Source organism: Psammomys obesus, unplaced genomic scaffold (assembly GCF_907164565.1).
Source record: "Psammomys obesus unplaced genomic scaffold, mPsaObe1.curated_primary_1811, whole genome shotgun sequence".
In the NCBI taxonomy this organism is placed as follows: Eukaryota; Metazoa; Chordata; class Mammalia; order Rodentia; family Muridae; genus Psammomys; species Psammomys obesus.
Genome location: NW_026590511.1, coordinates 1,073,191 through 1,086,344, shown reverse-complemented (window position 1 = coordinate 1,086,344; position 13,154 = coordinate 1,073,191). Strand labels below are relative to the sequence as shown.

Sequence of the window (13,154 nt, the reverse complement as noted above, 5' to 3'; positions counted from 1 at the left end):
GGCTAGTGCGCCGGTGGCGGCCGCGCGTGCCAGGCCGAGGGGAGGGGCTCTCTCCGTTTGGCTTGTTCTTTCGTAAAGAGGGTGCGCTCCGCTGGCACACGAGGCTCGGAAGTGGGAGAGGACCCGCGGCTGGCGGAGTGAGCTCCGCCCATCCGCGATGGCGCGCGACCATCCGGACGGCGGAGGGCGCGGCGGGAGGGGGCGTGGCCGCGGTGGGGAGAGGGCGTGGCCACTGAGCCCCGAGGGGGCGTCCTCCGGGCGGGGCGGTCCGCGGCCGCCCCCGCGGGCTCCGGTGCGTCAGGGCGCGTCAGGCGGGGCGGGGCGGGGCTGAGCGCGGGCGGCGGCGGCGGCGCGCCGGGGCCTCCTCCTCTCTTCCCTCCTCCTCCGCCTCCCGCACTCCAGCAGCCGCCGCCGGCCGGACGGGCGCAGCTCCCGCCGCCTCCGCTTCTCTCCCGCCGCCGATCCCGCGCCCGCGCGCCCCTGCCCGGCATGTCGGCGGCTGTGGCGTGCGTGGATTACTTCGCCGCCGACGTGCTCATGGCCATCTCCTCGGGAGCCGTGGTGCATCGCGGGCGACCCGGCCCCGAGGGCGCGGGCCCCGCTGCCGGCCTGGATGTGCGCGCCACGCGCCGCGAGGCCACGCCGCCCGGGACCCCTGGGGCACCGCCACCGCCAGCCACCGCTCCGGGGCCGGGAGGCGCCACCGCTGCGCCCCACCTGCTGGCCGCCAGCATCTTGGCGGATCTGCGAGGCGGGCCGGGAGGCGCCACCGCAGCCAGCACCGCGGGGGGCACCTCACCGGCCTCCTCCTCCTCGGCCGCTTCGTCTCCTTCTTCGGGCCGCGCCCCCGGCGCCGCCAAGAGCCACCGGTGTCCCTTCCCGGGCTGCGCCAAAGCCTATTACAAGTCTTCGCACCTCAAGTCACACCTGCGGACGCACACAGGTAAGTCCCTCGTTTTTAGCAGCCGTGGGGTGCAGGGGCGCGATGGAGAGGTCTCGGGGACCCCCTCCCCCCATCCCACTGGGGACCCCGAAACTGCGTGGCTCGTGGGGGGCGGGGAGGGGGGCGCGCCCGGGCCTCCGCCGCCCCGCCGCCCGGGAGGGCGTGGACTTGGTGGGTGGGGCGCGCGCGGGGGGCGTGGCGGCCACGCGGTCGGCCGGCGCGCGGAGGGCGGTCCTGGTGGCCGAAGCTCCCGTGACTGCGGGCCGTTCGGGATCCACCCGGGCACGGCGAGTTCGCCACGCGCGATCGTGGCCCTCAGCTCTCTACCCCTTCAGTTCTGATTCGTGTTCCTATCCTGTTTCTCTGCGCTCATGGTCTCTTGCGCTGGGTGGTCAGAACATCCGGTTCCGTAGTTCTTCCTCAACCCTCCCCCAGCCTCAGTTTCCTTATCTGTGAAGGGGCTGGGTGGAACCCGGTCACCGCTCCAGGGTAGCCTCTCGGATTCCCTCCGGAGGGTGGCGAAGCCTCTGGCCTGAACGAGAGGTTGGCGGTGGGGAGAGGGTGGCTGCCCCCAACCTTTTTTTCCCCCCATTCTGTGTACTTGAATGTAGTGGAGAGAAGCCATGTCCTGGACCTGGATTAGGGTTTGAATCTTCAATCCAGTGGGATTGAAATTTCCACGACTCCCCTCCCCACCCCCTGTGTTTGCGCCCTCCACACACCCGTGACACATCTGCTGGAAGTCCAGGGCGGACAGCTAGACTTAGACACATCAAGGTCTCTGAGAAGCCCAGTGCCTCGGGATTGGGTAGGGAACCTTTTGCCAGGTTTTGGCTGCTTTCTCTATTGGTTACCCCAAGGTTTTATCTGAGAAGTTATCCCTCTATGTGTGGTATAGTCAAAAGCTCTGAGGCCCCCCTGGGACAGAGCGACCTGCCTCTGTCATCCCCCCTGACTTACCTGCTTTTGGTCTGCCTGTCAGTATAAAAGATACAGACTACTCCACTTTTACCGTTTCCGTGAACAACAAGGCACCCAAAGAGAGCTTGGTCCAGGGGCTCGCATGATGGCCACACTGAGAGCGTTTAGGACAGCCTCCATAGCTGTGTGGGTGGCCACCAGGCATATTGAGGGCAGGTACGGGTTGGAGGCGCCATCTTTGGCAACCGCTAAGCCGGAGGGTGGGCATAGATGGTCCTCCTCTTACTTTGTCCCTCAGTCGCTGTCCTTAGAGGCTGCCCCATGTTAGAGCCGAGATGGACGACAGAGCTTGGGCTCCTCCCCATTCGCTATTGCTACACATTTCTCTCTACAGAACATTTGAGGGGGCTACAGGCAAAGGAAGGGTGAGAGAGAGCGAGCGAGGGAGGGATGGATGGAGGGAGAAAGACTCTAGTCTCTTTGCCACATGAGTCTAGGGTATCCTGGCTCATGCCAAGTAAGTTTGCCAGTAGAGTAAGAGGAGCCTGTTGGGCCAGAGACCCTTTCTTTCTGAGTCAGGCTGTACCACCCACACCTTCCAATCCAGCATTCTTCCTGGTTCTCAGAACTTGGGGTCTGTAAAAGAGGAATCTAAACCCCCCCCCCACATGCACACCTAGGACATCAGGAAACATTTCTGTTGTTCAGCTGTCAATGGCTGCAAACCACCCCTAAGCTGGGAGGGGTGACTTAGCTTGCCAGAGAAACTGAGGCCAGAGAGGTTAAGTCGAGGGTCTTGGGATAGCTAGGGCAGTCCTTGTGCTGGGGACGTGGGGTTCCGTTCTTCTCCTGATCCTGCATGACACTCATCCATCATGGGAAACGGACTACCATGGCCCCAAACTCACCTTATAATAGCCATTTGTGGGACCAGGAGAGCCACATTGAATCTGGACACCTTAATGTCATTTGGGGGTATCTGGGGACCCCTTAGACTTACGTTCTGCTGTATAGTTAATTTAAATGACTTATTTTTTCCTGATAGGCTGTAGCCCTGGCTGTCCTGAAAGTTGCTGTGTAGACCAGGCTGACCTTGAACTCAGATCCCCCGCCTCCTGAGTACTGGGATTAAAGGCGTGTGCCACCAACCTTGGCACCGTGTAGTTAATTTTAAAAGCCTCATTTTCTGAGACAAGTTCTCACTGTAGTCCAGACTGGCTTTGAAACTTGAGCCAATCCTCCTGCTTCAGCTTTCTTCTGAGGGCTAGGAATACAAGCAGGAACTGTGTCTGACTTAGGTAGCCTGTGTGGTCATGCCTGTGTCAGGGTCAGTGGCCTGGGATAGATCTGGTCCCCTTCAGAGTCATGTGGAAGGCTGTGGACGCGGAGAGAGAGCTCTGTCTCTGTCCACCCACTCGTGCATGCTAGGGCTTGGATCCATTTAGTTCTCTGCCATAGCCATAGATAGAACAGGGTAGAGAGCCACCTTGTGGCCCATCACGTCCACCCTGTTGTACAGGGTGCAGAGGAGAGCTGGGGAATACAGGACACCCCCATCCGAAGGCCTGCAGGCAGTAGGCAGAGCTTGGCACTACAGATGCTGCAGCCCCTGCTTGGGGTGGGGAAGGACTTTAGCGACTGTGGGAGATGTTGACGTGGTTACCATGGATACTGAGAGAGAGCCAGCCTTGGGGCGGGGGCGGGAGGAGAGGCTGGCTCCCATTCTGCTTTCTAAGCCCCCTCTATCTCTGGCATCCTCTTTCCCTGGGCCTCTGGGGGTGGGGGTCCTTGATTTGGTCCCTGGAGACAGAACGTGGGAGAGGCCTGAATGTTCATCCAGGCAGGGTGTCAGCCCTTTGGGACCAAGGTTGTTCCAAGTAAGGTGTCCTGGGTCCTGCTGGGTGGCCTCTGCACTCCTCGCCATGGGCTCCCACTGATGGGGACAGCCACAGAAGTCTCCCAGGTACTGCTCAGTATCTTCTGGAGGGCTTCAGGGTCACCTCTGGGTATATTATCTGAAAATCCTGTTTCCTTAAGTCTGAGAAACGTTAGTGTGGGGGCCAGGGTGATGGCTCAGTTAGGTAAGGGTGACCGAGAAGAGATGGTCCCGGAGACCTGCACTGGTACGAGGTGCACACACAAATGCCAGACACACACAAGCGTCTGAAGAAATGTTGACGCCTGTGCTTACCAAGGCTGTCAGGGGCGCTGTGGGCCTTGCCCCTTTCCCCACGAACCGTGAGTTGGAAGGTGGAGAGAGATTTGCTGAGGCCTGAGTAGCCGGGTGGGGCCAGGAATGGTGTGGCTGGGATTTTGAGGGCTACTGAAGGGTTGCCTTTAATCGCGGGGGGGGGGGGGGGTGTCTAGGAGGCCAGCCCGGCTTTATCAGGAAATCTCTTTATAGAGGAGGGATTAGGGTGGGAGGGTTGAGTGTGGGGTGGTGTCTGAAGGGGTGGAGTGCAGAGAATGCCAGGGCTATCCCTAGCGTTTCTTCCGAAGATGTCTCCAGGAGGAGAGACAGATGGGGAAACTGAGGCCTGGTCAGACCCACAGGCAGAGGGGAAAGGCTTAGGCCCTGTGGGGTTCAGGTGGCCCTTGGGGACTGCTCCCACCCTCACCTCCGAGCCTCCCTCCAGCACCACAGCAGCTGGGGCATGTTCCCCAGCTGGTGGGGGAGCCCCAACATTGCTGGAGGTGATAACCACACCCCCACCCAGGCTTCTGATAAAAGCACCCAGATGGGCCGACAGTCGGTAGATGATACAAGCAGGTGGGGTGGGTTGGTGTCTGTCCTGGGAAGTCTCGTGGGGGTGCCGTCTTCACTCCCCAGTCTCAAGAGCTGAGAGGTGGGGAGTATTCAGGTAGCCGGGCCCTCTGGGAGGGGTACAGAGCCATGCTGCCCCTCTCTAATTGATGAGCCTTTGAGACAGTTTCAACCCGATAGCCCTGACTAGGCTGGGACTTAAAATGCAGCCCAGGCTGGTCTCGAACTCGGACCCGCCTGCCTCTGCGTGTGCTGCCACTGCCTGGATGAACATATTTCTATTTACTGTGTGTGTGTGGGCACGTATGTGCCATGGTGCGTGTGTGAAAGGTCAGAGGACAATTTGGCAAATTGGTTCTCTTCTAACGTGGGCTTGGTGGGAGGAGGCATCTTACTAGCCCACTTCCCCTCTTTTATGTAAATGGGGTGATAGGAGTCCCCTCTTGGGAGATGTCAGACTGAGGGGCGCAGTGAGCCAGCCTTCCTGGCCCTGGTTCATGTGTCTTTACCCTGTAGACTTTCCCTCAGCAAGTGTTAAGCCCCTCGCTGTCCGCCAGACTCATGCTGTGACATTTTAGAAACCCAGCACTGGGCCCCAGCTGAGGAGGGACAGATGTCCTATTGGGAGACCACCAGCAGAGTCAGAGGTCATGCCCCTCTGGGAAGGGGTAGCGGGCAGCTAACAGAGCCAAGGTTTGGGCTTCATCCTTGACTCCCAGCCAAGGTGGAGATCTGACAAACTCTTGTACAGCTGCTGGGCTGAAAAAAAAAAAAAAAAGTACCAGTCCAGGCCTTCCCCGGAGGAGGCCAGACCCAGGCAGGGTGAGGCGTGGCCTGGTGGAAACTGCACCTTCGGGTCCCCCTCTGCTGGCCACGCCCCTCCTGGAGCAAGTTTACAGGATGTCACAACCTTGCCTGTTTTCAAGGCTGCAAAGCACCTAAGGCTTCCGAGTTGTCCCCAGTTCACCTCGGCCCCGCCTGAGTCAGAGGGTCAAGTCCATAGCCACGCCTACAGGGCCCTTTCTGCGTGGTCCCCACCCACCTAACCCTTCTCCGGGCCAGGAGGTCCTGCAGTCAGGACTTGGGCTTGGAAACGCTCCCTCGCCTGCAGCACCCCTCCGGGTAGACTGTGACGCCCGACGTTTCGGGGGTGGGGGAGTGTGCTCTGGGTACCATACCGCCACCGGTGTGCACACGTGCGCTTCCCAGCCCCCAAAGCGCGGGGCGGGCGCTGGCAGGCTCCCAGCGCAGCCAGGCGACCCTGCCCGGGCCTCTGTTTTCCCCGTGGCGGGAGCGAGGACCACGTGAGCAAGGCCGGTTGGGCTGCCGATGTCTCCGCCGGTCGCCGCCGAGCTACTGCGGCAGCTGCGTTCCCTGCGGGCCGGCGCGGGCCGCGGGCGCCTCCACTGCAACCTGCTCCTGGCAGAGCGGAACTAGGGGACGAGAGGCGGGGACCAGCCCCGCGGGGAGGCCCCGAAAGGGGAAGTAAGCTGGTTGCATGCTGGGGGTATCCCCTTTCCTCTCGCCCCTCCCCCTCCTCCGAGCGCAAAATGGCGACAGGATTGTCCCCCTTGGACGGACATGGTTCTGTCGCCCGGTTCCAAAGCTAGCAACCTCTCTCCCCATAACCAAGCGTCCCTCCCGTCCAGACTGAGCCCCTTGAGCGCTGCGCTCGGGCTGGGGTGGGGCAGTGCTTTCTGGGGCTGCCTTGGGACTCTGGGGCCCGCTGACGGACCCGGCATTTCAGATCATTCAGGGGACACTTCGGAAATGCTGAGAGCTACTGGCAACCGCCCGGGAACGCTGCTTCCTTCTCCCTCCCTTTGCTGCCCAGGGTCGCAACTTCTGGGGCTTCGGGTTGCCCAGATGCCACACGCAACTGGACCGTGGGTACCCCAGTTTCCTGCGTCCTGTGCCCCATAGTAAGGGGCGCTTGGGTGTGGTTTGCAGGGGTCCCGGATGGAGAGAGTTTTCTTCTGGCTGCTTCCTGGGCGGCGGTGGCTGATGCTGCGTCTGGTCCCGGACCCGCCCACTTTCCCTCCCCTTCCTCAGTTTAGTGCCTCTCTCCTGGGATCCTTTGAGCTCCTTAGAGCAAAGATGTCACCAGGTCACCCGGTCTTCGGGCCAGCCCAGTATCTGTTCCGCTTTCTGGTGGCCTCTACACTTCCTCTCCTCACTTCCATTAGTCCTGCCTGGAGGGCCCCTTGGCCATTTTCTGAGGGACTCCTTCAGAGTACCTGTTTCCCAGTGGATTAGCCTGGGACCACTGGAGGTGACCTGTGCTAGTCCCGCTTGTGACTTCCCAGAGCTTAGGCCTCCGGGTCACTTAGTGGCCTGGTTCTGCCTCCTTCCCCCTCTGGACTCTGTCACAAGCAGAATTGTACGCTTTCAGGTCGGCCCTGGGCGCACACCACCCTTCCAGGCTTTTGAGTACCTGGTGCACACAGGCCCTGGAGCCTAGGGCCATCCAGACCAAGTCCGAGGCTCTGGGGTTCTATGTGAACCCACTGGCCTTTCCTCGGTCCTTGGAGGTCCGTCTAGGAAGATGCTAACCATGAGGCGAGCTCGGCCTGGTGGTGTGGGGGCCTCCGGGGGGCCAGGGAGGGGATAGCTGTTGCTGGCGGGTCCTTGGCAGGGCCAGCGAGGCCACCAGAGGGATGGGAGTGGTCTGTGGAGGAAGTTGCCTAGTGATGGCCCGCCCCTGCCCAGCTGCAAGTGCAGCCAGTCGGACTGGCTCCGCCCCTTGAAGCCACGCCCTCACTCACTCTCCTCTCCATCCAGTGGGTGAATTTAAGCTTACTTTGGGGGTTGCCTGGTGACCTTTCTTACCTCGGCAGGGCACATGACCGCTGCTCTGCACCCCAGCTTCAGAATCGTGGCTGAAACTAGCTGGGTCTGATTAGTCAGATCTGCCCATGGCCCAGGGTACAGGGGGGTGTCCTGTGTTCATGTGTCCCAGGTCCTTTCGCCGCCTCGTGGTCATTTGGAAGAAAGGACATCTGAGGACCTGTTAGGATGGGCAGGAAAAAGACATAGACTAATCATGGGCATGGTGGCCCACTCCTGTAGGCCCAACACTTGGGAGGCTGAGGCAAGATTTTGCCTCCAGTTCTAGGTGAGCTGGGCTATGTAGCAAGACCCTGACTCCACAGACCTGTAGGGCTGTCTGGGAATGTAGCTCAGTGGGCAGAGCGCTCCCCTAAGCATGTAGAAGGCCTCAGGTTCAGAACAAGCCAGGCTCGGAGCCCAGTGCCTGCCGTTTAGTGTACTCGGAAGCAAGGTGGTCTAGCCACGCTCATCCAAGTTGCCCAACATGGAGGGTTAATTAGGCTAACTCTGTAGGTGGGTGGCAGCTTGGGGATTTATGGGCATTTCCTGCCCTCGCCCTCTGACCGCTCTGTTTTTTTCTGTCCAGGTGAGCGGCCCTTTGCCTGTGATTGGCCTGGCTGTGACAAGAAGTTTGCCCGTTCCGATGAGCTGGCCCGCCACCACCGGACACACACAGGCGAGAAGCGGTTTCCCTGTCCCCTGTGCACCAAGCGCTTCACCCGCAGCGACCACCTGACCAAGCACGCCCGACGCCATCCCGGCTTCCGTCCGGAACTGCTCCGGCGACCTGGTGCCCGCAGCGCCTCCCCCAGCGACTCGCTGCCCTGTAGCCTGGCTGGCAGCCCCTCCCCTAGCCCTGTCCCCAGCCCAGCTCCTGCCGCCTTGTAGAGCCCTGGCTACCCACCCTGAGAGTGGTCCGCTTGCCACGAATCGGCAGGGATTTCCATCAAGGGACACGCCTGTCCTCTGGAGAGCCCGTGTCCTGGAGTCCCAGCCCACCTCAAGGAGGCAGCCAGGGTACTGAGAACGGACTTGGGTCACCTGGGGGCCTGGAAGGTGGCCTAGGGTTCTGTCTGTAAATAGCCATGATCAGCTGTCCCATCCCCTCTGCAGGGACCCCTAAATGGGCAGTCAGCAGGCCCTCCCTTTCCCCTCCTGCCACCCTCTGCCTTCCCTCCTGGGTGGCACTGGGCACGAAGCCCAGACCCAGTACCACTCCTTCAGCCCCCAGTCACTCCTCCAGCTTGGGACACAAGTACACAGAGCCATAGGAGACTGGGGCTTCCCGCGGGCCCCAGCGTGTCCCCACTCCACTGAAAGCCATTGGCGGAAGTTCAGGGAAATGGGTCGTGCAGCCTGGCTGACGCCCTGCCATGGGTACTCAAATCTCAGGTGTCCACAGGTTCTGCCCTCAGTAAGGGCCTCCCCGTGCTCCTAGCCCCAGAAGTACAAGAGACGCTACAGTTTTCAGAGGAGAACTTAGGGGGTCTCGGGCAGGGGTGTGGAGGTCCCTTACAGAGCATCACCACTCACTTCAGGGTGTGGTGCTGGGCAGGTGGGAAACGTTATTTATTGTCCTCTCTGACTGCTGGTAAAGGGGCCCTGGCTTCCCCTATCTGGGTGTGCATATGTGTGAGAGAGACAGTGGGTATCTGATGCCTGGGGCTCAGCCTCCCTGCTCCCACTGGGTTAGAGTCCCTGAGTTTGGCCTTGGTGGCCTTGCGTCTCAGACAATCTTTTCTAGGACCCCTGTGGCCATCAGACTAGGGGTGTAGGGCTCTGCCATGCCCTCCACATTCCTGGGTGTCTGCAGAGGGTGGCCTTGGACTCCAGGGCTGAAGGCAGGGGCCTCAGCTTCTGGGCCTCCTGGGGTAACTCATTTTTTTTTTTTTTTGTTCTGTTTTTTTTTTTTTGTTTGTTTTGTTTTGTTTGCTTTTTAATTTTTTTTTTTTTTTTTTTTTTTTTTTGATGGGATAGACTATTTTTTCAGGCTCCAGTTCCTTGTTCCAGGGGGTCCTTTTGTGTGGCCACCGTCCTCAGGGGTATGAGTGTTGGGGGGGGAAGGTCTCACAGTGAACATGGAAGTGGATTGGGGAGGTCTCTCAGGAGAGCCTTTCGCAGGGTCCTCTTTCTACTGCAGTTTGGAGTTCCTTTTCTAGAAAGGCAATTAGGGACAACCCCCACCCCCCAGGAATTGGGGACCCAGAGATAGCTGAGCTGCCCTGTGTAGGCTGTGGGAGGTTTCTGGCATACCCAGTTTGTTCCAGAACCTTCCATCGTCCAGTGAGGGAGGCTTTGGGTAAAGCCACCTTTACCTGAGCCTATGTGTGTGGGGAGGGGTTACCCTTCTAGAGCTGGGCTCTTAGGGTCCTGGGCCAGCCCTCCTCCCAGGTACCATTTGCCCCTTCTCTTTGGCCACAGAAATGAGATGCCTTAGTTGTGGGGTGGGGTGGGGGGCTGGGGCCCCATTCTTCTTGTGTCTTTTGGATGTATCCTGCTTCATCCGAGCTCTTGCTGGTCCCCTGTTCTTCCTGCAAACGGGGTCTGAGGTCCATAAGCAACCAGAGCTTTCCTGCCTCCCTCCCTCCCTCCCTCCTAACTTCACGTTCTGGTTGGTCACTGGGACCTGGGTCTAACCATTGAGGGGCGATGTCTGCGGGGCAGTCAGGACAAGAGTCTAAGGGATTTGTTCTTTCTGTGGGGGCACCCCTCCTCCATTCCGCCTGGCCTCTCACCCTTGTATTTAATTAAAGAAGCCCTTTTTTAAAACCTGCCCTGGTGTCTTGTCTGATTGGTTCGCATGTCCCGCCCCTATCACTATGGCCCCCAAGGTCCCCAGCTACGTTCTGGAGAAACTGAGGCAGCTCCAGCTGGGCTGTGACCCTCTGAGGCCCTGGGAGGGGGCTGCCTACAGCAGCATGCACAACTCAAAAAAGTCACCCACGCCTGGCGCAGCTGCGCACCCGCCGCCCCGTTACCCAGCAACCAGAGCTCGGTGACAGGGCGCCTGGGGGCGTCCGCTTCCCGCCCCCTTCCGGAGACAGCAGGGGAGGTGGGGGTGGGGAAGGACCCCTAGAGTTGCACATAGTGGAGGAACTCAACAGTCTCTAGTCAGAAGATGCCTCGGGACCGACCCCACTACACACAAGGGCCATTCTTGCAATGCCCTCCTGAACAAGTAGAATGCCTACTGCATACTCTCGGGATTATGAAGGAGGTTGGTGCAGAGAAAGGCATGTGGGTGGGGATTCAAGAGGTCGAGAGCTTTTAGGAACCAATGGGAGTTTAGATCCCTGTTGGAGAAAAAGACCCCGATTCACAGAGCTCTGCAGAGCTCAGGGACCTGTCGCTGGGGTGGGGTGGAGCTGAGCCGCCCCTTCGCACCTGTGCCCGGGCGCTGCTGCACCCCGCCTAGTGGCCAACACTGGTATTGCGCGCATGTGTCGGCTGGGGGGACCCCGTCCCCAAGCCTTCCAGCCTGGTGGGACTTCTCCCTGGCTCCTGTTCGTCAGTGCTGGAGACCCTGAGTGGGGCTCGCCCGCAGCTTCTGCGCTCCTCGTCACTTCCTACTGCACAGCCTCGCGCACAGGCATCCACGAGGCCTTTGGTCCTCCGGCTTTCACGGTTCTCTGGGGTCCTCTATAATTGCGCAGCGCACATTCCCATCTGATTCTAGCTTCCTCGCCGGCCGAAAACATCCTCCTTGTGTGGCCTCTTGGATCCCCACCTGCAGACTTGCGAAACCTCTGCTTCACTGCGCCGTCTTGCCATGCTGTCCCCCAGGCCCCGTCACAACGATCAGCTCATGGTCCTTGTACCATTCAAAATCTTTCTCGGCAGTTTCAAGCTGTGCGGTTGAATAGTGAGAGCTTGATTAGCATGTATGAGGCCTGCAGCTCCAACAGCAGCACCACAATTGCGCTCACTTAATCCAGAACCCCTCGCTTCTACTCATTTTTAAAAGTTTTTGATGGAATCCCGGGCTTTGCAGATACTAGAGAGGTGCTCGACCCCTGACCACGCCCCCAGCCCCTCACTGGGGATTTCGATGAAGGAGCTCTACCCTGACCACGCCCTTGGCCCCTTAGTCGGTAATTCTAGGCAGGGCTCCACCGAAAATCCAACCCACCTTGAAAACCCTTCTTAAATCTGCATTCCCAATAGCAGGGCCTGTTGGCCCATGCCTTATAATCCCAGCAGAAGCAGGCGGATCTCTGAGTTCCAGGCCAGCCAGGGCTACACAAAGAAACCCTGTCTCAAAAAACCAAGCCAACCAAACTGCATTTCCAGTTCTGGATGTTTTCTATGGAGTCCCTTCCTCACCGTGGCCTTTTGTGTCTGGTCGCCTCACTGAGCATCATGTTTTCCAGAGCCCGACACCAGCGGTTCTCAACCTGTGGGTCAGGACCCCTGTGGAGTTGTCTAACACCATATAAAAATACAGATATTTGTCTTGTGACTCACAATAACAGCAAAATTACAGTTCTGAAGTAGCAATGGAAATAATTCTATGGTTGGGGAGCTGTGCTGAAGGGTTGCAGTATTAGGAAGGTTCAGAACCACTGTCCTGCACTGGCATGTGTCACAGCCTTTTTTCTGTTCAGGACTGAACCAAACTCCCGTGTGTGAAACAAAAGACTCCTATGTGTTCATTATCCATCCATCCATGAACTGGTTGTGGGTTGTGTTTAAAATTTGTAGGATTCATGCTGATATGAACAGACATTTAAGTTCTTGGGTGGAAGTTTTTTTTTTTTTTTTATTTCATGTGTATTGCATGTATGTCTGTGTGAAGGTGTGGGATTAGAGACAGTTTGTGAGCTGCCATGTAGGTGCTGGGAATTGAACTCAGGTTATCTTGAAGAGCAGCCAGTGCTCTTAACAGCAGAGCCGTCTCTCCAGCCTGGAGGCATGTTTTTATTTTTCTTTCAGAAGCATCTAAGGATCCACTGTCAGGGCCTCGTGTTCTCCCATCTCCCTTGCTGAGCTTATTTCAGAGATCCTTTTGAGAATTCTCTAGTGAGGGGTGGGGGAGGGGGGACACAGCCAGGTTGGAGTCCCTGCCTTGAATTCCCCAGTGAGGGTTTGGGGCGTGGCTGAGTGATGAGCACCAGTCTGGCCTGCGCTGGAAGCCCTGTTCTGTTCCCTCCTCTGCCTGTTTCTTTTCACAGTCATAAGTGTGGCTGAGGTGGGCGTGGTTTATACATAGTTCCAAGCTAGGAAAGTGGAAGGCAGGAGGATCAGAAGTTCAAGGTCATTTTCACTACTTACAGTGTCCAGACAAGCCTACAGTAAAACAAAACAGAAGAAGAACATGCATAATAGCCACCATACCAATTGGACAAGCACCCCGAATGCGGAAAGAATTAATTGGTTTGCAGTCACTGTTTCAGTGAATAGATGGGTGCTGTGGATTGCCTTGCTTTGGCCCTCCAGCCTGGTGGGGGTTGGAGGTGAGACATATTATCAAGTTAGCTGTACTCTCAGAGGGCACGCTATCTGTGAAGGTGCTGAGCAGTGGTGTCGGCGGGGACCAAAGTGGACACGGGGAGGTGCAGCTGAGAGCTTTACCTATCTGGGGTGTCCCCCGCTCCCCCATTTCTTTTCTGTCTGGGATGAGAAATGATCTCCCGCTCTTACAGGCTGTCTTTGCCCAAGGACTTTGTTGAGAAAAGACCCCACCAGGAACATCTCTCT

General features: G+C 58.5%; 1 protein-coding gene across 1 annotated transcript; it reads left to right on the top strand.

Annotated features, from left to right (window-relative positions):
• The first annotated feature begins 256 nt into the window (after nucleotides 1-256).
• On the top strand, nucleotides 257-10,230 carry Klf16 (KLF transcription factor 16). The gene is made up of 2 exons (XM_055607849.1): nucleotides 257-943; nucleotides 8,044-10,230. The coding sequence occupies exons 1-2, from the start codon at nucleotides 490-492 to the stop codon at nucleotides 8,343-8,345; spliced, it is 756 nt and encodes a 251-aa protein (XP_055463824.1). The 5' UTR covers nucleotides 257-489; the 3' UTR covers nucleotides 8,346-10,230.
• Nucleotides 10,231-13,154: the final 2,924 nt, after the last annotated feature.

Bases quoted from the DNA above. Each gene is read 5' to 3' on its own strand.
- Klf16 (XM_055607849.1), top strand. From the start codon at position 490: ATGTCGGCGGCTGTGGCGTGCGTGGATTACTTCGCCGCCGACGTGCTC. The intron at 944-8,043 runs GTAAGTCCCTCG...TTTTCTGTCCAG, and splicing joins ACACCTGCGGACGCACACAG to GTGAGCGGCCCTTTGCCTGT.